The sequence below is a fragment of the Eutrema salsugineum genome, unplaced genomic scaffold (assembly GCF_000478725.1).
Source record: "Eutrema salsugineum unplaced genomic scaffold, Eutsalg1_0 scaffold_6, whole genome shotgun sequence".
Classification (NCBI taxonomy): domain Eukaryota; kingdom Viridiplantae; phylum Streptophyta; class Magnoliopsida; order Brassicales; family Brassicaceae; genus Eutrema; species Eutrema salsugineum.
The window spans coordinates 2,003,325-2,025,861 of NW_006256547.1; the positions used below are offsets into that span (position 1 = coordinate 2,003,325).

At 36.2% G+C, this 22,537-nt stretch overlaps 7 protein-coding genes across 8 annotated transcripts; 2 read left to right on the plus strand and 5 right to left on the minus strand.

The window, feature by feature from the left end:
• The first annotated feature begins 327 nt into the window (after positions 1-327).
• LOC18012316 (delta-1-pyrroline-5-carboxylate dehydrogenase 12A1, mitochondrial) lies at positions 328-4,188 on the plus strand. The gene is made up of 16 exons (XM_006394321.2): positions 328-528; positions 954-1,033; positions 1,187-1,290; positions 1,380-1,447; positions 1,556-1,613; positions 1,697-1,810; positions 1,999-2,082; positions 2,165-2,269; positions 2,396-2,509; positions 2,595-2,726; positions 2,811-2,900; positions 2,997-3,086; positions 3,164-3,376; positions 3,466-3,576; positions 3,658-3,737; positions 3,841-4,188. Exons 1-16 carry the CDS (start codon positions 437-439, stop codon positions 3,977-3,979), a joined length of 1,674 nt encoding a protein of 557 aa, XP_006394383.1. The 5' UTR covers positions 328-436; the 3' UTR covers positions 3,980-4,188.
• Positions 4,189-4,218: 30 nt separating this feature from the next.
• LOC18012436 (probable inactive poly [ADP-ribose] polymerase SRO5) lies at positions 4,219-5,861 on the minus strand. Its single transcript, XM_006394322.2, has 4 exons — positions 5,205-5,861; positions 4,855-5,099; positions 4,634-4,752; positions 4,219-4,540 (listed from the first exon to the last, which is right to left on the minus strand). Exons 1-4 carry the CDS (start codon positions 5,684-5,686, stop codon positions 4,433-4,435), a joined length of 954 nt encoding a protein of 317 aa, XP_006394384.1. The 5' UTR covers positions 5,687-5,861; the 3' UTR covers positions 4,219-4,432.
• Positions 5,862-6,967: 1,106 nt separating this feature from the next.
• On the plus strand, positions 6,968-7,394 carry LOC18012068 (S-protein homolog 25). Its single transcript, XM_006394323.2, has one exon. It carries the CDS (start codon positions 6,984-6,986, stop codon positions 7,392-7,394), a length of 411 nt encoding a protein of 136 aa, XP_006394385.1. The 5' UTR covers positions 6,968-6,983.
• A 3,973-nt stretch (positions 7,395-11,367) lies between these two features.
• LOC18012239 (microtubule-associated protein RP/EB family member 1B) lies at positions 11,368-13,443 on the minus strand. The gene is made up of 8 exons (XM_006394326.2): positions 13,150-13,443; positions 12,600-12,668; positions 12,427-12,513; positions 12,209-12,315; positions 11,977-12,110; positions 11,803-11,879; positions 11,602-11,718; positions 11,368-11,502 (listed from the first exon to the last, which is right to left on the minus strand). Exons 1-8 carry the CDS (start codon positions 13,255-13,257, stop codon positions 11,368-11,370), a joined length of 834 nt encoding a protein of 277 aa, XP_006394388.1. The 5' UTR covers positions 13,258-13,443.
• Positions 13,444-14,868: 1,425 nt separating this feature from the next.
• On the minus strand, positions 14,869-16,641 carry LOC18012386 (HVA22-like protein b). Its single transcript, XM_006394327.2, has 5 exons — positions 16,251-16,641; positions 16,138-16,164; positions 15,920-16,042; positions 15,258-15,492; positions 14,869-15,168 (listed from the first exon to the last, which is right to left on the minus strand). Exons 1-5 carry the CDS (start codon positions 16,310-16,312, stop codon positions 15,109-15,111), a joined length of 507 nt encoding a protein of 168 aa, XP_006394389.1. The 5' UTR covers positions 16,313-16,641; the 3' UTR covers positions 14,869-15,108.
• On the minus strand, positions 16,556-20,199 carry LOC18012387. 2 transcript variants are annotated; one of them, XM_006394328.2, is made up of 10 exons: positions 19,807-20,197; positions 19,304-19,513; positions 18,986-19,156; positions 18,670-18,793; positions 18,175-18,351; positions 17,874-17,941; positions 17,390-17,542; positions 17,189-17,299; positions 17,039-17,105; positions 16,556-16,952 (listed from the first exon to the last, which is right to left on the minus strand). In XM_006394328.2, exons 1-10 carry the CDS (start codon positions 20,056-20,058, stop codon positions 16,666-16,668), a joined length of 1,620 nt encoding a protein of 539 aa, XP_006394390.1. In that variant the 5' UTR covers positions 20,059-20,197; the 3' UTR covers positions 16,556-16,665. The 2 variants fall into 2 exon arrangements, with proteins under 2 accessions (XP_006394390.1, XP_024006984.1); XM_024151216.1 differs by having other exon boundaries at positions 17,189-17,542; positions 19,807-20,199.
• A 522-nt stretch (positions 20,200-20,721) lies between these two features.
• Positions 20,722-21,785, minus strand: LOC112083405 (thioredoxin-like protein YLS8). The gene is made up of 2 exons (XM_024151323.1): positions 21,565-21,785; positions 20,722-21,276 (listed from the first exon to the last, which is right to left on the minus strand). The coding sequence occupies exons 1-2, from the start codon at positions 21,682-21,684 to the stop codon at positions 20,968-20,970; spliced, it is 429 nt and encodes a 142-aa protein (XP_024007091.1). The 5' UTR covers positions 21,685-21,785; the 3' UTR covers positions 20,722-20,967.
• Between the last annotated feature and the right edge of the window lie 752 nt (positions 21,786-22,537).

Genomic DNA, 22,537 nt, shown 5'->3' on the forward strand with positions numbered 1-22,537 from the left:
AGCTATCCCCATTTTAATACTTTTAATTTATTAACTAATGAAGATTAATGGATACTAACATTTACAACAAAATCTGTTTAACGTACCTAATAACTCAAACTTAACTAATTTCATTTTCGTTTCCCTTTGTATTTTAATTAGTTCTGACTCCATTTAATTATAGATGGTTTGAATAAGACAGAATATGCTTCTTTCTTCCTCATGAATTAGGAGGCTTAATAATAGCAATAAAAAACTATGGCGTTAGACGGTAAATAATATTAAAATAAAGGGAAACAATCTATAAATATCTAAAAATCATTTATGGTATTCAATCAATCAGGGGAAACCATTTACTCCATTTTATAAGCCACAAACCAAATCACATAATTTTACAAATCTCGAATCCTCAAAACGTCTGATTTCATCTTTCTCCGTCTCTTCTGGATCTTACGCAATGTACAGAGTTTTGGCGAGCCGAGGACTGAGAGCTAAGTCTCTCCTCTGTGACAAATCCGCGAGCTTCCTTGGTTCTTTGACCTTTTCCAGGTCTTGAATCTTCCATTTTATCTTTGTTGATCTCGCCAAGTTATTTTTTTTTTTAAAAACATTGTTGTTCCCCTTTTGTGTTTGCATGTTTTTGCCGAAATAGATTGATTACTTTTAAGAATGAATTACGTCGATATGACTGGAGTTACAGTCTCAAAAAAAGATTTCATTAAAGTACATATAAAAAGACAAAACTTTAGCAAGTTGGTGTTTTTAAAAATCTGAGATTTAGATTCGGTATTGTTAGATAATCGAGTATCCGCATCTGCCATTGTCCATAGAAGTGGTAGTCAATTAGATGTTGAATGGTACTTGGTGTGTTTCTTTGATACTCTTTCTGATTACCGTTTCATGACTATAGGTTTCTGATATGACCCACAAAATGGAATGTTCTTTGACATAATTGTGCGTTGTGGGTTTTGCAGATTGAATCATTCCTTACCTTTTGCTACCGTAGATGCCGAGGAGCTATCGGGTGCTCATCCTGCTGAAGTACAGAGCTTTGGTAGGTTTAGCTTCTCAAGTTATTATCATACCTCTGAATTTGGTACTTTTTGGGTTTTGATTGTGTTCTAAAGCCATGAAAATGACTAAAAGCTTCTTGCTTTAACATACTGTTGTGGAATCTCTGAGATCTATATTTTCTTTATATCTATAGTGCAGGGAAAATGGATAGGATCGTCGAACTATAACACGCTTCTGGATCCTCTTAATGGAGAACCGTTCATTAAAGTTGCTGAAGTGGAGGAAACAGGAATTCAGGTACGAGCCCATCATAACTGTTAATCGTACTGCAATGTGGAATCGGTCTCAATTCTAACTTTTTTTTTTTCCTCTGTTCAATGCTGTAGCCATTTGTTGAGAGCTTATCGCAGTGCCCGAAACATGGTCTGCACAACCCTTTCAAATCTCCAGAGAGGTATATTTGCTTGGGAGTTGGGATTTAAGAAGCTTTTTGAATCTAATATTTTTTTTTGGTTATGTTATTTCTCATTCTGTTCATTGAATATACCTATGGTCATTACAGATACCTCTTATATGGGGATATCTCGACAAAGGCAGCTCATATGCTTGCATTACCTAAGGTAAAAAATGTTTTTTTTTTAATCTCATGTCCTGAAGAATGTGCATACTTAGCTACTGGTTATTTGTCAAATTGTACTATCAGGTATCTGATTTCTTCACGAGATTAATTCAAAGGGTTGCTCCAAAGAGTTACCAGCAAGCTGCTGGAGAAGTCTTTGTCACACGGAAGTTTTTAGAGAACTTCTGCGGTGATCAGGTACATGACTCTTCACTATTTTTTTTGGAGGCTCCTTCAAGAACTATATAATTCCTAGACAAACCATAACTTTTCCTTCTTGAAATTGCCTATATATACATTTCATTGTCAGTGAAATAATTTCCGATAGTGCTTTTTTATAATGTGTTTTTTTTTTATAATGTTTCTGCTTCACTTTCTTTTATTAGGTGCGGTTTCTGGCACGGTCTTTCGCAGTACCTGGGAATCATCTTGGGCAGCAAAGTCATGGATACCGTTGGCCTTATGGTCCTGTAAGGCATTCTTCCTAGATGCTTGTAACTTGTGACAATTCTGTCTTGCGCTCTTTTTTGAAACCTTAGATTAATGATGCAGGTAACGATTGTTACACCATTCAATTTTCCACTTGAGATTCCGCTACTTCAGTTGATGGGGGCTCTATACATGGGTAACAAACCTCTTCTTAAAGTGGACAGCAAGGTATTGTTTTTCACTATGATGTGTTCTTCCTCATTTGGTTCCATCTATTTGAAATTATATCTTCTCGTGTTTCTTTTTTTCCATTTTTTTCCCAACCATATTCCTTATCAAATGTCATGTTGTTAGGTGAGCATTGTAATGGAGCAAATGATGCGATTGCTTCATCACTGTGGTTTACCCGTTGAAGATGTTGACTTTATAAATTCAGATGGGAAGACTATGAACAAGATATTGTTAGAGGTTTGTGTTCACAAGTCTATTGTCTCCACAGGTTTTTCTTAAATTGAGCTAATTCATTGTTCGCTTATTTTGTTATATTTTGCAGGCGAATCCAAGGATGACCCTCTTCACGGGTAGCTCTAGAGTAGCAGAAAAGTTGGCACTTGACCTTAAGGGTCGGATCAGACTGGAAGACGCTGGATTTGATTGGAAAGTGTTGGGACCAGATGTTCAGGAGGTTTCTTATTATAAACTTCCTACTTATATTTCCATAACTCTCTTTCGATGTGATTTTCATTGTTGACCTGGCGTCCATTGTCAGGTTGATTACGTTGCATGGGTGTGTGATCAAGATGCCTACGCGTGCAGTGGACAGAAGTGTTCTGCACAGTCTATGCTTTTTATGCACGAGGTTGGTTTGATCTCAATCTTTTTATGATGAAACTGCCTTTGAATCCTTTTGTTTACGTCCAGTTTCTTTGTCTTTGTTTGAAACGACTATGAGCAGAACTGGTCAAAAACCCCTCTTGTTTCCAAATTAAAAGAACTTGCCGCAAGACGCAAACTGGAAGACTTGACCATTGGTCCTGTCCTAACAGTAAGTTTCACAATTTCTCCATCTGTTTTCCGATGAGATTGTATCATTAAAACTACATCTGTCATAATTGTTTCTAGTTCACAACGGAGGCAATGTTGGAGCACATGGAGAATCTGCTTCAGATTCCGGGATCAAAGCTACTCTTTGGTGGGAAGCCATTGAAGAATCATTCAATTCCTTCAATCTATGGAGCTTTGGAGCCTACTGCAGTTTATGTTCCGATTGAAGAAATCTTGAAGGACAGTAAAACCTACGAACTCGTCACCAAAGAAATCTTTGGACCGTTTCAGGTATATCAACTTTCATTTTGTATCTGAATGATCTGTGTGTTTCCATGTTAGAAAATACTTAACGCTGTTTCTGTATCTCCCATTTCTAGATTGTAACGGAATACAAAAAAGATCAACTTCCTCTAGTGTTGGATGCTTTGGAGAGGATGCACGCTCATCTAACTGCAGCTGTTGTTTCAAACGATCCCATCTTTATTCAGGCAAAGCCTTTCACTTATATCATCAACCAATCAAATCACTTCTCTGTCTTCTCTCGATATTGATGTAACAAATCTGTGCAGGAAGTGATAGGGAACTCGGTGAATGGAACTACATATGCTGGCCTCAGAGGACGAACAACTGGAGCTCCTCAGAATCACTGGTGAGTGAGAATTCAAAAAAAAAAAAAAACCATTGGTTCAAATTAACATCTCTCTTCCTTTTTCTTTGAGAGAAAAAGTAAACCATTGCTATTGTAAACACAGGTTTGGACCAGCGGGGGACCCGAGAGGAGCTGGGATAGGGACACCGGAGGCTATAAAGCTGGTTTGGTCATGCCACAGAGAGATCATCTATGACTATGGTCCGATTCCACAAGGTTGGGAAGTTCCTCCATCTACTTAAGAAGTGGTGTGCTTGTAGTTTGCTGTAGCATCGAATAAAAATGAGTTTTGTAGTTTCAGTATTGAGGGAATAACAACTTGAAACATGAAATGAAATAAAAGGTTGACTTAGTTTAGTCAAGGCCTCAAGGGTGAGTGAGATTTTAAGAGAGAGAGAGAGAGATATATTGTGAAACTCAGCTGGTATTAATAATAAGATTTGTCTTGCTTCCAAATCTATTTTATACGTTTCTTGATAACTTTCTTCATAATTTGTAGTGTTGCTGAAACTTTGATCCTATGAATCGTAAATAGTCAACTAAAAAAAAAATTTCGTCACTATCCTTAAAAAAACAACCGACTCATCTATGTTCATACATGGGCTTAAAGTTTGACAAATCTGTTGACCCTTGTGGTAAGGGAAACATTCACATTGAGGAGATCCAAAACCCAAAGAGATGTGCAATGGAGTTTTTTACTGTTGTACTTTATGCCCAAAGGCTTTAATGATGTGAACAAGGAGCTTGTCTCCTGTTATACCCCTGACTCGCTGTATTAGCTCGCTCCGCGACATTCTCCTGTTCTGTTGTATGAAAAGAAATCACCGATTAGAATGTGAAATTTCCTAAAATGGAAGAAGAAGACGAAGGAAGAAAAAACAACACTTTTTTTTTACCTGTTGATCTTTGTAGTGTTTTTGAATGATTAGTATTTGGGAAGGAGGTAGGAACTTGGATAATGCTTTGATCAATACCGGAAATGCCAACCATGGCGATCTCAATCTCTTTGGACTTCCTGTAAATACAGGTAATTATCATGTCAACAACAAAAAAAAAAAAGAAGACGAGAATCAATCAAGAAAAAATTTCAATTTGGGGTTTTTCATTTCTTGCTTACGATTGAAGTTAAATGGAACTTTAATGCAGACAAGGAACTCAGGCAAGACATGTGTATTCATGTGTGTGCTCCACACAATATACTTTGTCGGAGAAGCTAAATCGTCTACTCCTGAATCGAATTCTTGACAAGTCGGACACGATTGAGTCGAGCCTCGAGGAACAATCTCCGATTTTCCCAGTATCACTCTCGAAAGCAGCAAGAATCTCATCCCATCTTCTGATTCCGGAGCTGAATCCTTCAAACTAGTAAAAAACCAAATCCAAACAATAAGCTTTACGAGAAAAAACCAAAAAAAAAAAAAAGTGAACTTTGCAAAAATCAGAGATACAAAATTGTTGAAATTGTACCATTCGAGAAGAGCATTATCCGGCGAGAGATACAATCCACGGCCATAAGAACCGTCGTTTCTCGGCTCGCTAAAGCCGTACTCTAGGATCGATTTCAGCTCCTTTTTAGCGACGGCGCACCAACCGTACTTCACCTTAGCTCTGCTGCTTCCTCCTCCGCCGTCGTCGTCTCCGACGTGTTTCATCTCCACCGCCTCTTGGAAAATCTGGAAAGTCCTGAGCTTTGCACGAGATCCGACGTTGCGGAATCCGTTTCTGAGAACGGAGAGAATCTGGCATTGATCGCCGAGAGCAGATTTACAGTTGCGGTAGATCATATCGTGAGCTTTATCGCCTTCAAGCAGCTCCATAAGCCCGTGTTCGTCGGCGAAACACGGTCTTCGTCGGTCATACGAATCACAGCTCCCAGATTCCGATATCGTTGATCCTCCTTCTTGCTCCGAATCGAAATTAGCTTGAAATTCACTTGTTACGTGATCCATTTGAATTTTTTTTAAAAAAAGTCTGAGATTTGGGCAATCAAAGAGGAATTGGAATCCGAAAGAAGAATATGAAACCGTGTAGAACACGATTTTGAATCCAGAATGGAAAGAAAAAGTCTGAAGCTTTTGAATAGTTTCGTGTTAGAGAGAGAACACAAGAACTTGAGCTCCAAGTGCACATATAAGAAGAAGAAGAAGAACCGCCTTTGGTTCCTGTTGTCGTCGGTTTTGCATTTTTCATTTTATAATAAAGTGTTAAAAATCTAAAATTCATATAAGTTCTTGTCTTTTCTAAGACGTAAACAGCATTTAAACACATATTTATTAAAAAGTAATTGTTTTCTAATACAGGTAACAAATAAAAAAGATGGCTTATAGTTTTGTAAATTAATTTTGGAGTTTGCGGCCGCTAGCTGTTTTTTTTTTTGTTCCATGCCTAATCCTTGATGCGTCGTTTCCGTGTTGGAGTTATCGGCGGGTTGGCTGCTTTAAAAGACGAAAATACCCTTTGAATAACGTGGGCTAGATAGAGAGATAGAAGCAGAAGCAAAAAAAATGACGAAATTACACCTCCGAAGAATAAATCGGTTTGGGAAGCCACGACCGACACACGCTTTATCCATGCCCAACTTTTGTTTCTCTCTTCCTTAAAAGGTCAATGTTTTGTTATTTAATTACAAGTCCACTAACTGAAGCAATGTGATTTTACCTCTATTGAGCCACAACCGTTTTGAATGGCCCAATTAATAGACCAACAACAGAAGTGCAATGATGGCCCAGTTAAGGTTTAAATGAATTGAGATATGCAATGACAAAGAATTTTATTTACCTATAATTTTACTACAAATTAAAGATGAATTCCAAATTTTGTCTACTTAATTTCTTAGTTTATTGTAATTTTATTTATTTTCCAATTTTTTTGTGTATTTCAGTCGATATATCTATACTCTCTATTAGTCCAAATATTATTGGGGAATAAATAATTTCCAAGACTTTTGTTATATTTTAAACGTTTTGTTTGGTTTGGATTTCATGGTCGTTTTTTTTTGGCAGCGGATTTTATGGTCAACCGTGTAATTTTAAGGTTCATTGGATGTGATCATATTGGCCGACCCTATTTTCCGACTAACTATATTTGATCACAAGTTTTATTAGTTTACAATTGCTGTTTAAACTTAGCTAAACCCATAAAAAGATTATTTAGTATTTTAAGATAAAACATCTTCTGCACACAAAAAAATTATAAATACCACAGGTTGATACCTTTATTACTGCAACAACAACCCCAGATCCAAAAATGATTCATCTCATACTTTTTATATTAGTTGCTGGTTCGTATTTTGAGCTAAATGAAGCTTGCAAAGAAAATCATGTCGTAATTCATAACGAACTCGGTCCCGGTAAAATTCTCCAGTTGCATTGTCGTTCCAAAGACGACGACCTAGGCATACAGACATTTAATTATAAGGCTGCTCCATCTATCATTAGATTCCATGACGAAGTGATTAACCTAACAGAATGGAATTGTATTTTTAGGCACGGACCTAAAATGGAGTATTCTGTTGATATTGAAGTATACAAAGCAGGACCAAGAGTTGTTCCTCGATGTGGCCAGTTACGCGTATGGACCGCTAGAACTGATGGAATATATTTTAAAAGAAAACTTCAAGATCCGTTGAGGTTTGAAGTTCGTTGGAACAAAGGATAATACATTTTTTTCTTTCTAAAACTGACCAATGTTTAGCTGATTTTTTTTTTTTTGGTATGAACTAAGCCATATATAAGAGCTAAATCACCAGTCTAATATTGTTATAATAGACAGCAAAAAATATCGTAATAAAATATAAGTCATTTGATATCTCTATTTCAAACTGACGCAATGTGATTTTACCTCTATTGAGTACAACGTTTTTTAATGGCCCTAATATAATACACCAACAACAGAAGTGCGTGATACAGTTAGGGTTAAAATGAATTGAGATATGCAATGATAAAGAATTTTATTTACCTTACTACAAACTAAAGATGAAGTCCAGATTTTTTCTATTTAATTTCTTAGTTTATTGTAATTTTATTTATGTTCCAATTTATTTGTGTATTTCAGTTGAGAAATATATACTCTCTATTAGTCCAAATATTATTGTAATAAATCATTTCCAAGACTTTTGTAAAATTTTAAATATTTTTATTGGGCAACGAGTTTCATGGTCATTTTTTTTCTGGGCAATGAGTTTCATGGTCAACCATGTAATTTTAAGGTTCAATGGGTTTGATCATATTGACTGACCATATTATCCGACTAACTATCTTTGATCACAAGTTTTATTGGTTCACAATTAACTGTTTAAATTTAGCCAAAACCATAAAAAAAAAAATATTTAATATTTTAAGAAAAGATATTTCTGCACACACAAAAAATTATAAATACTACAGGTTGATACCTTTATTACTGCAACAACAACCCCAGATCCAAAAATGAATCATCTCATACTTTTTATATTACTGGTTGCTTCATATTTTGAGCCAAATGAAGCTTGCAAAGAAAACCATGTCGTAATTCATAACGAACTCGGACCTGGTAAAATTCTCCAGTTGCATTGTAAATCCGAAGACGACGACCTAGGCATACAAAAATTTAATTATAAGGCTCCTCCATCTATCATTAGATTCCATGACTCGGCGGTTAAGTTAACAACATGGAGATGTGTTTTTAGGCACGGACCTCAAATGAAATCTTTTAATGATGTCCAAGTATACAGAGCAGGACGAAGGCTTGTTCCTCGATGTGGTCAGTTACGGGTATGGACCGCTAGACCTGATGGAATATATTTTAAAAGGAAACTTCAAGAACCGTTGAAGCTTAAATTTTTCTGGAATAAAGACTTATAATTTTCTTTTCTTTTCTAAATCTGATGACCAATGTTTAACTGAATTTTGTTGTTTTTTTTCATTTCTTGAAATAAGCCATATATAAGAGGCTAAATCACCACTCTAATATTGTCATAAGAAACAGCAAAATATATCGTAATAAAACATAAGTCATTTGATATCTCTATTTCAAATTCAATTTGTTTTACATTTTATTGACCTTATATGTAGAAAACTTAGAATATCAATTTCAATTAGTAGGAAAGACCTCTTTTCAAAGGCGTATTATTAGGTTTAGCCGTTTAGCAGTTTAGGAAAGGATTTGTATCGAAAAACGTCTAAATAACTGAATCAATGGGAACCCCAACCGAATTGGTTGTTGGCAAATAAAGAAAAGAAAAGAAAAAGAAGACAATTTGTTATTGGATCACACTTGATTTGACTATACGTAAAGGCCATGTTAATACATAATAGTAAAAGCTTGTTATACATGGAAAACCAATGAGATAATCTTTCAAAACTTTGGAAGGAACAGATTCGTTTCGGTTCACTTTAAAACCGAAAAAACGGTTAGGGGTATACTGAAGACTGTGCAAACATCCTCTCCAAAGTGATCAATCTTCTAAGACAAGGCAATGGACCATCGATGAAATCACAACTTCGAAGTTGAATTCAAGTCTGCGTCTCTGCTTCTTTTTCCTCAGTCTCAAGCCCTAGAGACTGGTTTAGACACTCTTGAACATCTGTTGCATATAACATCTTTTTAACCGCTACCACTGTCTACACATATTGTGGTTTCAGCAACGCAGACCAATCGAAAGGAAACAAAAGCAACCAAAAAGGCATTGCTATATGACATTTACCGGAATATATATCATCATCGAGTTCAGGAGTCTGACAGAGTATCTTTATATCCCGGAGCTTAGAGAAGTGAAAAATATCTTTCTTTATCAAAGAGATGGACCGAGACCTTGAGTTCTGCAAGCTGATGTTGTCAGAGAAAGTTTCATCAACATGAAGAAAAGAATGAAAACGATTAGTTAAGAGGGATAGTTAGATGCCAAATTACCTCCTTGGAGAGAGCTTGCACTTCGGCTGATGAATTGCATGCTCCCACCTCCAACACCAATAGCTTTGCTTCCTTGACACCTAGGAGTTAGAGTTTTCGACAAAGGTTGAGTAAGTTATAATTTTTGTGGATAGTGACGATGATGGATAAGAGAAGCTAGTTTAAAACTATAATAATATAAGATTTTTTTAATGACATTTAAGAATTTTCTTTTTTATAACTTCTTTTAAAGATGTCTCTTTATTTGTAGAAACTATAATAATTTAAAATTTCTATGACATTTATAATCTTAATGAGATAATTAATATAAATCCAGCCACAATGGAAGATATTAAATTATATATTCAATTTATTTGGATTTATTAAAAAATAGAAGTTATCTTAAGATTTTCACTTTTCTATATTTACTGTATTTAGTAATAAGCAAGATAAATATACAAATAAACATAAATGAAAATAGTTTTTATTATAAAATATAATTAATAAATATGTCAAAAAAAAAAAATCTGCCACCAGTAAAAGTTAATCATGGATCCGCCACTGATTGGCCGACCATATTTCCCAGCAAATCATCTTTGATCACAAGTCTTTTTTTTTTTTGTTAAAGTATATCACAAGTCTAATTGATCATATTGTTGTTTAAATTTAGTGAAAGACATAAACATTAATTTAATATTTTATGAAAACACATCTTCAGCACAAACAAAATTATAAATACTACATGCATATCTTTATTACTCCAACAACAATCTTAGATCCAAAAATGAATCATCTCATACTTTTTCTGGTAATTATTGCTACATGTTTTGAGCCAAATGAAGCTTGCAAAAAAAATAATGTAGAAATTCATAACGAACTCGGTCCCGGTAGAATTCTCGAATTGCATTGTTATTCCAAAGACGACGACTTAGGCATACAAAAATTAAGTTTTAATGCTCCTCCATATATCATTAGATTCCATGACGAGGTAATTAATTTAACAAAATGGAATTGTATTCTTAGGCAAGGAGCTAAAATGGAATATTCTTTTGATGTTGAAGTATACAAAGCTGGAGCACGAGTTATTCCTCGATGTGGTCAGCTACGCGTATGGAGTGCTAGAATTGATGGGATATATTTTAAAAGAAAATATAGTGATCCATTAAAGCGTGTACTATCATGGAATAAATATTAATAATTTTTTCCCTTAAAAGTAACCAATGTTATGTAAATGGATTTTTTTCGTTCTATGAACTAAACCAGAAGAGCTAATTCACCAATCTAATTTTTTCATATTACACAGCAGTATTGTAATAAAATATAAGTCACTTGATATCTGGACGATGTTGAAAGGCCGCGCGTAATATTAGGTTAGCCGTTTAGGAATGGATTTGTATATATGTAGTTGAAACGTCTAAATAACCGAATCAGTGGGAACCGGATTTGTTCTTGGCAAAAAAAAAAAAAGAAAAGAAAAGAAAATGTAATTTATTATTGGGCCACACTTGATTTTACTACGTAAAGGCCCAGTTAATATAGAATAGAGTAGTAAGCTTGTTATACATGGAAAATCAATGAGATAATCTTTCAAACTATAGAAAGAACAGTTTGGCTTCGGTTCACTTAAAAACCGAAAAAACGGTTAATTAGGGGTAAACTGAAGATTGTGCAAACATCCTCTCCAAAGTGATTAATCTTCTAAGACAAGGCAATGGACTATCATTGTCCTCTACTTTGAAACTTGTTCTTGTTAGAAATCACAACTTCAAGTTTGCGCTTCTTCTACTTCTTCTTCCTCAGCCTCAAGCCCTAGAGACTGGTTTAGGCACTCTTGAGCTTCTTCTAGTGCAGATTCATTTGCATCTGTTGCATATAATATCTTCTTAACTGCTACCACTATCTGCACATATTGTGGTTTTCAGCAATACATATTACAAAATCCTCAAATATTTGAGTCCAAACAAAGGAAACCCCAAAAGGAATTGCTATGACATTTTACCGGAAGATCATCATCGAGTTCAGGAGCCTGACAGAGTATCTCTATATCCCGGAGCTTAGAGAAGTAGAAATCTCTTTCTTTTTCCAAGAGATCGACCGAGACCTTGAGTTCTGCAAGCTGATGTTGTATAACAAAGTTTCATTAACATGAAGAAATGAATGAAAACGATAAGTTAAGAGGGATAGTTAGATGCCAATTTACCTCCTTGGACAGAGCTTGCACTTCGGCTGATGAGTTGCTCCCACCTCCAGTTGCATGTGATTTTGCTTGCTTGGGACCTAGGAGTTAGAAATTTCGACAACGGTTGAGTAAGTTATAAATTGAGTGTGGATAAGGACGATTTTGGATAAGAGAAGCTAATTTAAAATATCAGACCAGGTGGTTTATTGGAAGCAGTGACTGGAGGATGATGCATATTGTTTGTTTGCAATGACTTTGAGATCTTACTAGATCCCTTTACGCTTTTCTCTTTGCCACCTCTTGATCTTCGTTCCACTGGATTATAATTCCTGCAATGATGAAACCATTGGAGTACCATTAAGAAGACTTCTAGGTAATAAAAAGAATAAAGACGAGAGAGAGAGAGAGAGAGAGAAATAGTCCATACTCATTCATAATGCCTCCATTTATGGAATCGCAAAAACGTTTCAGCCATTGTAGAAACTCCAAGTTGTCTAGTGGTCGGCCTTTCACAAGCCTGTTGACTTCCAATGGCTGAGGTATTTCCCATTAAGACACAACATCGTAAGTGATATACATATGTTGCCCACAGGATCTTTATCCCAAGCAAATGTAGGAAAAATGATATCTAAGAAAACGAATGACCTTTGTAATTTTCAATTTGGTGAAGACTTCTTGCATAACCTTGTAGTTTTGTATCATCTCGTACTCGTTCTTTGCATCAAAATTAACCTAAAAGTGGGAAATTTAGATTGCTCTGCGAAGAAGCAAAACAAAAAAAGAGAGAGATGCAGATGAAATGTGGAAACTAAAATAACCTTGTGCATTGGCACAACTCCAGGAAAGGTCATGTCCAACATTTGACATTGCACAGCACCCGATGCAGCCTAGCAAAACCCAACCATAATACACTTAGCAAGAAAAAAACGATATGTAAGAAGCAGAATATTCAACGACAAACATATAAGTTGCTTCCAATAGCTAAGCATAAAGCATCAAAAGCACCTTGAATATTAGACAGATACTTCCGAGAAATGTAATGATCTTGATATCAAAATCTACAATAGCCCACTCCCAACTCACTAGTAGTAGATCAGAAAACTCTGTTATAGAGACAAATCTGTTGGATCATGAGTTGAGAGAGAACAAATGAAACCCAAATCGCTAATTAGTCCGAGTTCAAAACCCAATTCATCCAAGGAATTGCACCAGACCCAACACTACATTTCTCAAAATGAATCGTCTTAGGCCACCGACATTATGAAAGCAAAACCCCTTCAAAGTGAAAGGAGCGTCCTTTATAATCAATGCAAACAGTCCCATGGAAACCAACATGCAGAAACAAAGAATCCAAGTAACAATTTATACCTCTTCAATACGAGAGAGATTGAGATGAAGGCGGTCATTGATCCAACCCAGAATCTCGTTTCTTCCCACAAAGTAAGCACTGTCCATCATCCCAATGTTCGTCGCCATTTGAGCCCGTCTCTAAAACGAAAACAAAAACCTCTTTTTTTCTCTGTTCTATTGGAAACCCAGATGCAATGTGATAATGGGTATTGATCGATAAAAAAGGTAAGAGAATCAATTGGTTAGGCGAAACGGAAAAAGAAAGAATTTTCTTATAGTTTCTAAAGAAAAATTGATTCGATCCGTTTTTGGTTTTGCTTGTTAGGAAGAGAAACTGAAGCACAGAAAAAGACGGAGAGCGAAGAAAATATAGGCCAAAGAGAGAATGTATTTATTTTATCTTTTTAAAAACTTATTTTAGTCGTTACGGTGTCTCGCGTGAAACAGCATTTTTTAGTTATTTTAATTTTCATTTTAAAATCTAAGAAATATTTTAGAAGGAGCATAATAATTTTTTTTTTTATTTTGGTGATTAGAAGCAGAAGAAAATCTATGTGATTAAAAATATTCAAAATTATAAGATTTATTACTCCTCATATTATCGCTATAGAAAACTTATATCGATTCTTAGTCGGAAAAAAATTATATAGATAGTTGAAAAAAAATCCGAATATTAGATTAAAAGCAGTGGTTTCACCTAGCTTTTGAAAACTGGGGAATTTCATCTTTTAAACCAAAGAAAGAAAGATGCATTAACTTCTTGGTTCGTTTCGGTAACAGCTAATGTCAGTTCACAATTATAACGATGCTGATTTGGACTGTGTAATAATATGTAACGCCATCACGTGGGGGTGCCTTTAGTAATAGTAACATAGTTATATACATTTCTAAGGCAACATATACTCTCACTTTTTATTTTATTTTCCCAATTCTGATTTTTTTGGGTTATATTTCTATTTTTTTTGTTGCATACACATCAACCACGTGCAAAGATGTAATTCATTTTACAAATTGGACTAGACATAAAGTTTCCTTACTATTTTTTATTTTATATATCCTAGTTATTCTTTGCACATTTTTCTTTTTCCTTCTTCACTGAGTAAATTTATTTTCTCTTTTAGTTAACACTATTAAAAAGGTTAGTTGTGTGTATTTTAGGAACAAACTATATAATAAGGTAAATTTTTTTTTTGTCAGAGTTAAGGTAGAAAATCGTTTAAAAGTAGCATAATAATACGATACCAGATTAACACGATGAAAAAGGTTACAAACTAACACCAAAAAAAGAAGGTTACAAACTTACACATTTCGATTAGATATTTGTATACGACTTATCTGTTCAAGCACAATGTTTTCAAACGTTGAAAGAAAACAGATATTTTCATATTCGACTAATTAATGTAAGTTGTTAGTTCTTCTTCTTCTTAGAACGTTTGACTATATATGCTTGGTAATATTGTGAAATGGATGAATGGAAATTTATCAACACCATTTTGCTGGTTAATTTATAAGACCGAATGTTAAGGACACTGACTACAAACATTTATGAATGAATAATGGGATGGGAAAAACTCTCTGTCCAGCCAAATATCTATATCCCTCACTCTGAGTTACGTTATTGGCTGACTGACCCAGTTGAAACCATTTTTGGAGTCTTATTTCTGACCGCTAAATAAACATTCAGAATATCCGGTATAACAAATACGATAAAAACAATATACAAATGTATTTATCCAGGGTTATCAAATTAAATAGCTTCAAACTCGTTAAACTAAGTATGGTCTCGCTGGTTTTTTTGTACTCTGATCTTATTACATAAAAACATAAATTATTCACGCATAAACATATTATGTTGAAAGTAAAATTTCATAACCTTAACAACAACTTCGTAAAAAACCAGAAACAAAAAGCAAAAAGTATATGAGACACTAAGATGGGTAAACATATATAAGCTACAACCAGCCGGAAGTAGTTTCACTAGTAGGTATAGGTATCATCAAAGGCCGAGTGACCAACATACTTGGCTGATGTATCCACCTGAAGATATAAAACAATCAACAAAACTGGGTCTCGCGACATATTTAGGTCACAAAAAGGGTTTTAGAGATCAGTTAAAGAGGTCATACCGAGCTAACAAGCTTCTCAGGAGCCTCACCGGAATCAGTTCCGGCATTAAACTTTCCAGCAGCTGATGCTAAGTCGTCTTCGTCCTTCTTAGCTGGCACGTACCATATGTTAACATTATTTCGACTTAATAGGAATGAACGCACGTAGTTCTCGTAGACATAAGCAGCGCCGCTCAAGCCCGGCAGCACCAGCCAGCAAGTTAAGGCTAGCTTGGCGTATGGCCATAACGGGATCCTGATCATATCATAAACATCGAAACTTTACATATAGCCCATACAGAAGAAGAAGAAGAAGAAACTTTCACTATATCTTTATCAAATCGAATGAGATGACTAAATATGCAAATCTATGAATCACTATTGTATACCGCTCAGATTATGTATTGAAGTCGAGGCATAAAAATTAGCTCATCAGAAACCTAAACACGTTACTTGGACTTTAAGAAAGCTTAAAATACGGATCCCCCAAAACAACTTTGAGCAAAGTATTTTTTTGTTTCTAATAATAATTAAGATCGATCGGCCGGTGAAATCCTAGACATATTGATTTATCAGAAGTTATAAGAGCCAGAGCTAAACAGTTAATAGAAATCTACTCTGTTTTCAAAAATAGAAGCTTCCGCATCAATGAAGCTTCTTTATGCTGTGTTTTAAAGTTTTACCATTCGATGAGTCTATAGAAAGTGAGCTCAAAGAGTTTGATAAGTGAATAAAGAGCCCAATAAGTGAGCCATTGCTTGTCGTCTCCATGAGTCCTAGACTCTATGGCCCTCACTGATGCGTATCTGTATAAACCAAAATCTTGATTTAAAAAAATGGCTTAAATTTTTACAAAATTTGCAGGCGAGTAAATTCTCAGAGAAAGTTCTATTGGACTTACAGAGGATAAACCAAGCTAATCACAGGTCTGCACACACCAACAGAAAAAAAGATCAAATTAATGGAAACATTAAGACAAGAAAATAGCTAGGCTATATGTTAGTTGTTTATTACCCAGCAATGACGTCGAAGTTCTTAAAGATGACCTTCACTAAACTTCCGATACCGGAACTCATTTTCGCCGTTTAATTTTTTTTTTCTCTCACTCTCACCACCGCCTTTTTAAGTTCCTTTGTTTCTTGGACAAGACGAGTGGGTCATATGAAGGAAGTTGGGGTTGTGAACACGTGTCGATGACCATGAGAGGAGTCGATACGATAATTAACCACGTGGCTTGATCTGGAGGCTGAATAAGTAATGGCTTGTATTGGTTTTATAACCGTTCGATTTCATCAATCATGTTTTGGTGGTTCATTTACTTTCATCACTTGGCTAAAAAATTGGATTTGAAAGTAACATCTAGTCATTGTACCTTGATCCAAATCTAAAAATTTGGTTCGTGCTTGCAACATTATTGAATGCAAATACACTAGGGAGATGGCACCAACTCTGAGGACCGATGACTGGCTTTAGTCCCTCTACGGTTCCAGATAGGAGTTGTCTCGATGACCTTGTGCGGTACAAGCCGCCTCTCCCGCTTGCTTAACTTCTTAAAGTTGTGAACTTTGAGCCTCGCAATCTCAGCTTCTTCCTCTCGAGTCGTCTCTCTAACTATGACTGTTAGGCGACACTCGGGTCTTACCATCAACCCGCATTTTCCTTTTCCATGGATAGATATCCTCTTCTTGAAGAGTCCCTTCCCAACAAACGCTTCCGCTGCATCACATATCAAACGCTTAGACAAATAAATCGCTCCTTAATGCAAACACAGATATCAAGGATTCAGTATCAGTAGGACATACCAATGATGAGGCGGTCCGGATCTAGTCCATGGTTATGAGCAGCATTTGCTCGGGCAGCGTGGATAACCTTTAGTTTAATGGATATAAATTGTATAAGTATTGTTTTAAGAGAACAAGTTGTCTGTTTCAAACACAGAACTGAGAGATTACCCGGTACACAGTATGGGAAGCCCTTTTAACTGTGACCTGCAGTTGCATCAGAGCATCTTCAACGCGCATACCACGTACTAGTGCTGCAACTAGGTTGACCTTCTTAGGACTCTGAAAAAATAAGCAAGGGTGAAAGCATAATAAACGAGATGAAGTAGAATATGTGAAAAGCAGATTCTTGTAAGAGTTTTGAGAACTCACCTGCTTTATGGCCTTGAGTACAGCCTGCACTTTTTCACGTTTTGGGATAATCTTCTGCTCTTCTTCTTTTCCACTACTTAACAGAGCTGGAGATGACAAAGGTGATGACACAGGTTCTTCATCAGCCTGCAGTTTTCTTGAGGTAGAAATTCCCTGAAAACACAAAACTTCAGATCAGAGAAGAAAGAAGCAGCGTCCAATAAATTCCATAATCTAAAAGTATCCAAGTCTTTCTAGAGATGCATAGTTCCACAAGATGTGTTTTTTCGTCTAATTGACAGAGATAACAGATGTAGGTAATCCCACTAGCACAGTCTCACTTCACAAACCTCCAACTTCTACTATTCAATGTAGAATTGGAACAACAAACACATGCAATTATTTGGCTATATCAAATAACAGAAGCAAATACTCGAAGGAGGAAACAGGAAAGTCCGATTACAATAGGAAAAATGAAGAACTGGGAAAGCGGAGAAAGCATTACCACTTGTTGTAGATAATGATGAAGTGGTCTTGAGGAGTAGGTTGGTCTCAGTAGACCCTGCAAGTAACCTAGTTCACGAGCAAAAACCAGAAAAACTGAATCATCACCCACTCAACTCAAAACACACAAAAAACACACCAAAAAAAATCCAAGATATTACACAACCCGCCATTTTGAACGATCGACAAAGAACACATAGATTCAGAAAATGATTTAACATTCTCTAAACCCATATGAGAAAAACTCAACAGCGGCTAAGACAAAGCATTCACCAATAATTGAAGGAAACAAAAAAACTCACCTTGTGAGAAATGGGATTCTAAATTCCGAGTTGAAGAGTAATTGGCTGTCGAAATGTTAGTGTTCTTCACTCTTTTCCCAACTTGACGAATAGCCAACTGTAGATGCCTCTGCCAACCCGCCATTTTTTTCCAGATAAAACCTCTTCTTCTAAGGCTATAAACTCTACTCAAGATATCTGTAAACGCAAAGAATATGAATCAGAAAGAAAGATGAACAATTTGCTCATCTGACTCCCCAAAAACAGTGTTCCTGAGCAGAACACCCGAAATGAGTGCCTAAATCGCACCGATCAAAAACGGATAATTTCGATTAGGTCCTGAAATAGATTAGGGTTTATCAATCGAAGCTAACCTGGGATCAATGGTAGATTAAGCTACTTTTACACTAAGAAAGGAGATTAGGTAACCATGTGGTTGTTCTACTAAATGATGTTTACGGTTAATCTATTTAGAGGGAACAATGATTTCAGAAAACCCGAGTTAAAAAACATTACCTTCCGTTTGAGGATCAACAAAGAATTTCTCCAAGCAGTCGACAAAGTTTGTCCCGTTAAAAGGATCCCCACCAATTCCTACACAAGTCGATTGGCCTAAACCAACTGCAGTTGTTTGGAAAACCTGCATGAAAATTTGAAACGAAAGCAACGATTAGAATTCCTAACAAAATTAAGTCCTTTTATCAAATATCCATAACCACCAAAACACACATTTACATAAAATTCCAAAAGCTCAATTAGTGGGAAAAAATAATATGTCAAGATGGAGACAGAGAACAAAACATCAAAAGCAAGACATAAAGAAAGACCTTACAGCTTCATATGTCAAGGTTCCAGATCGAGAGACAATTCCAATCTTCCCTGGCTTGTGGATGTATCCCGGCATAATTCCAATCTTGCATTCACCAGGCTTGATAATCCCAGGGCAGTTTGGACCAATCAGCCTAGTTTTTGATTGACTGTTAAGAGCATGCTTTACACGTACCTAAATAAGAAACATCACAAGTTCCAAGTCAGAGAGAGAATTAAAAGCGCCAAATTACATGAGTGAGTATGCAAGCCTATGCAATGAGCATTAAAGGAGATATAAAACCAAAAAAAATCAAAGGCATCATCCTAATGGATAGTTTACCATATCATGTTGAGGGATTCCTTCGGTAATGCACACAATAAGATCTAACTCAGCCTGTATACCCTCCATGATAGCAGCAGCAGCGAAAGGCGCAGGAACATAAATCACAGAGGCATTGGCTTTCGTCTCAGCCTTGGCTTCAGCAACAGAGTTGAAAACAGGGAGACCTAAGTGTTCTGTTCCACCCTTCTTAGGCGTCACTCCTGCCACCTATTAGTACAGAATAAAAACACACACACAAAAACTATATTAGCAAAACCATTAGCTTTAGATCAAACCACCAACAACGCAGGATAATAATAAACAATTTCATCTCCAGGATCTAACGGAACTGTGGTGATGGAAGAGCAAAGACTAGTGTGTTCATGGTAACTCAGAGAGTCCTAACCTAGACATTGCAATAACACTTGAGGTGTCTATCCAGCTAGAAACGAGAATAATCCTAATCAATGTAATTATGTTCATTTCCGCACAATGAAGAAATGCTCAATCATGAGTTTTACCATTTTGGTGCCGTACTCAATGGCTTGTTCGGTGTGGAAAGTCCCGTTCTTTCCGGTGATACCTTGACACATGACTCGGGTGTTTTTGTCAACGAAAACCGCCGCAGGAGGCGGAGGATCGGACGCGAAGGAGCGAGATTGGGTCAATGAGCTGAGAGACTGGCATGAGGGAAAAACCTCCGAGCCGCCGATTGAGCAACGGCGAGCTTTTGATGAGAGAGATCCGAGAAGCCTTGTGACTTGCCTAGACATGATTTGTTTCTTCTTGGTTCTCGATCAGCTACAAAAAGGTTCCGATCCGAAATCAAACTTGTGGAACCCTAACTGGTGTGAAGGCGAATACGGAAATGGAGCAAAGAAAAGAAATTTCAGCGAGCTTCGTTTGAAGAATCAGCAGCCGATCAAAAGCCGACAAAAGAGGCTTCTTCCTTTAAAGGCTTACACTTTTTTCTCAAATTTAGCCCAAACCCAATATTTCTAGAATGTGGACTTTTTCGAGTTTTTGGTAGCTTCTGCTAATTGAATTTAATCTTCCAAAAAATTAATATTACTTTCGTTAATCTTCTCATTTTTAATATTGATGACTACCCGACAAACACAAGTTATTTTCATTGATTAAATTTAATTTTTAAGTAGATTTGTGTGAAAAGTTTCACTTGCCTATGGAAAAAGAGACGTGATTTCCACAAGAAGTCCATCGTTAGGAGATAAATGGTGTACTATTATCTACCTGAAATCCTGAATGTATCACAAATGCAAATGGCAAACAAAGACAAACGCAATTAGAGTGTAAATGCAATATATTGAAAACAAAATTCAACCATTTTCTTAGGTGTATTTACTCGGGCATGAAGTGATTCACTGATTCGTGACCCACTTGGGCTTTTGAAGCGGATCAAGATTCAAACGGATCAATAACTACAACCTGTCAATACATATAAAACCCAAATATCAGCTTCTAAGTTTCATATCACTGAATCATGTTCGAAGCACTTGCATACATAAATGGCAACACAGCCCTGAAAGAGTACGCAAATCACAATTCATCAAAGCATATATGCAACAAGTTCAAGGGATATTTCAATTGACCAGAATCACTCGACATTAGAGTTTTGAGCAATGGTTTTGAACAATCCGGAGGATTGTGTTGGGAAGCTCAGTTTAGTAGCGGTATTTAGTGGAGTAATCTTTTGGAGCAATCACCAACCCACGACCCTTCCTTGCACCACGGTAGACGGTTTCAATGATATCAATGAACTCTTGCTTATCCTTGAGAGCCCAGTTGATCTTGTTGTTGTTGCCAGTTCCGAGATCGATCATAATGTGCTTGTTCCTAAAGAAGAACATGACCGTTGATGGATCGTACAGCTCGTACATGGTGTTGAAGTCAGGAACCTCTGTTATGTCCACCAGATATATCACTGCAAAGTTCTTGATCGTCTCAGCAACAGATGCCAGTACCTCATCCATCTAAGATATTCAAATTCACTGAATCAGCAGAAGCAAAATGAAGCAGAGACCACAAAATTATAGGGAACAAACAGAAACAACTAAGGATTGTAAGTGACAATCCTAATCTTCGTCAGTTCCGAGCTAAAGATCACACGAATGGCTAAAAATTTAAACAATCGACACAAAAGATTGGAAATTTCCCAGCACGATAGGATCGAATTCGAAATTTGGAACTATAAATCGAATCAAACAGATAACCGAGTTCAAGATCAAAAACGAAGTTAAGAGGAAGAAACGATTACAGACCTGCATACAAGTCTCATCCCAATCATGGCCAAATCGTATGACGACGAGACGCTCTTCCTCAGCCAGAATCGCCTGATCGACAGCCCAACCGGAGTGCAAGTGTGGTAGAAGATACGACATCTTCTCTTGTCTCTCTCGACGATTCCGATCTGTTTCAATTTCACTCTTTCGCTTTCGTGCCCTAACCTTATGTTATCGACGATGACCGACCAATGATAACCCGACCCGCCCAGAGTGACTTGGGCTATATGACAGCCCAACCGGATCGAACGTTTAGGCCCAATAAGGATGAGTTCACGAGATTGAGAAAAATGGACGGTGAAAAGGGTAGTGGAACACCATAATCTGGTATGAGTCATTCGTAGATGATTAAATCTCAAAAATCTAATTATCCTATAGAGGTCCTTGCTTTGACTCTTAAAAGCAACAAATGGTAACCCTTTCCTTCACTCCATCCAAAAATATTTAACTAGTACGCCAATAAATTATCTTGCATTTTTATCGACTGCATGTTGGTTTATGTGATCTAACTAATTATTATATGAAATAATTTTGCCCTATGAATATGCTAATATCTTTTGTAATGTAGTTTTGGTATTGATGTTGCCATATATGCAGTGATTAATTACTGATTACGTCTGGTCTCATTAGATATTGGGTCGACAAGAAGACATACAATAGATGTTTGTTATAGGCCGTGCACAATATGCTAATTAATGTAATGCGATGATTTTTCAAGTTTATAATAAAATTAATTAATGAGCCAGAAAAGTTTTGTTAGTTATTTTCAATATATCTAAACTGTATATTGTTGTTGTTTCTTTCTAGTGCAACCATCAACGTACAACAAAATAGTATTTAGAGGATCAATGAAAACTTTGATTTTTGGGGGTTGTGAAAACTTAAACAACTAAAATGAATTTATTGGCGATTACTAACCGAAATGACAGGCTTGAAATTTTTAAAAGAAATC

Excerpts from the sequence above, each read along its gene's own strand:
- LOC18012316 (XM_006394321.2), top strand. The coding sequence starts at position 437 with ATGTACAGAGTTTTGGCGAGCCGAGGACTGAGAGCTAAGTCTCTCCTC. Across the intron at positions 1,614-1,696 it reads ATATGCTTGCATTACCTAAG|GTATCTGATTTCTTCACGAG; the intron begins GTAAAAAATGTT and ends TTGTACTATCAG. Across the intron at positions 3,738-3,840 it reads GGAGCTCCTCAGAATCACTG|GTTTGGACCAGCGGGGGACC; the intron begins GTGAGTGAGAAT and ends TTGTAAACACAG.
- LOC18012436 (XM_006394322.2), bottom strand. The coding sequence starts at position 5,686 with ATGGATCACGTAACAAGTGAATTTCAAGCTAATTTCGATTCGGAGCAA. Across the intron at positions 5,100-5,204 it reads GATAATGCTCTTCTCGAATG|TTTGAAGGATTCAGCTCCGG; the intron begins GTACAATTTCAA and ends GTTTTTTACTAG. Across the intron at positions 4,541-4,633 it reads AACACTACAAAGATCAACAG|AACAGGAGAATGTCGCGGAG; the intron begins GTAAAAAAAAAG and ends TTCATACAACAG.
- LOC18012068 (XM_006394323.2), top strand. The coding sequence starts at position 6,984 with ATGATTCATCTCATACTTTTTATATTAGTTGCTGGTTCGTATTTTGAG.
- LOC18012239 (XM_006394326.2), bottom strand. The coding sequence starts at position 13,257 with ATGGCGACGAACATTGGGATGATGGACAGTGCTTACTTTGTGGGAAGA. Across the intron at positions 12,514-12,599 it reads GAGTTGTGCCAATGCACAAG|GTTAATTTTGATGCAAAGAA; the intron begins GTTATTTTAGTT and ends TCCCACTTTTAG. Across the intron at positions 12,316-12,426 it reads CCAAATTGAAAATTACAAAG|CCATTGGAAGTCAACAGGCT; the intron begins GTCATTCGTTTT and ends GAAATACCTCAG.
- LOC18012386 (XM_006394327.2), bottom strand. The coding sequence starts at position 16,312 with ATGAGTTCCGGTATCGGAAGTTTAGTGAAGGTCATCTTTAAGAACTTC. Across the intron at positions 16,043-16,137 it reads ATTAGCTTGGTTTATCCTCT|ATACGCATCAGTGAGGGCCA; the intron begins GTAAGTCCAATA and ends TGGTTTATACAG. Across the intron at positions 15,493-15,919 it reads TTCTATAGACTCATCGAATG|GATCCCGTTATGGCCATACG; the intron begins GTAAAACTTTAA and ends TGATATGATCAG.
- LOC18012387 (XM_024151216.1), bottom strand. The coding sequence starts at position 20,058 with ATGTCTAGGCAAGTCACAAGGCTTCTCGGATCTCTCTCATCAAAAGCT. Across the intron at positions 19,157-19,303 it reads GAATCCCTCAACATGATATG|GTACGTGTAAAGCATGCTCT; the intron begins GTAAACTATCCA and ends TTTCTTATTTAG. Across the intron at positions 17,106-17,188 it reads CTTCCCATACTGTGTACCGG|GTTATCCACGCTGCCCGAGC; the intron begins GTAATCTCTCAG and ends ATTAAACTAAAG.
- LOC112083405 (XM_024151323.1), bottom strand. The coding sequence starts at position 21,684 with ATGTCGTATCTTCTACCACACTTGCACTCCGGTTGGGCTGTCGATCAG. Across the intron at positions 21,277-21,564 it reads GGGATGAGACTTGTATGCAG|ATGGATGAGGTACTGGCATC; the intron begins GTCTGTAATCGT and ends TGAATATCTTAG.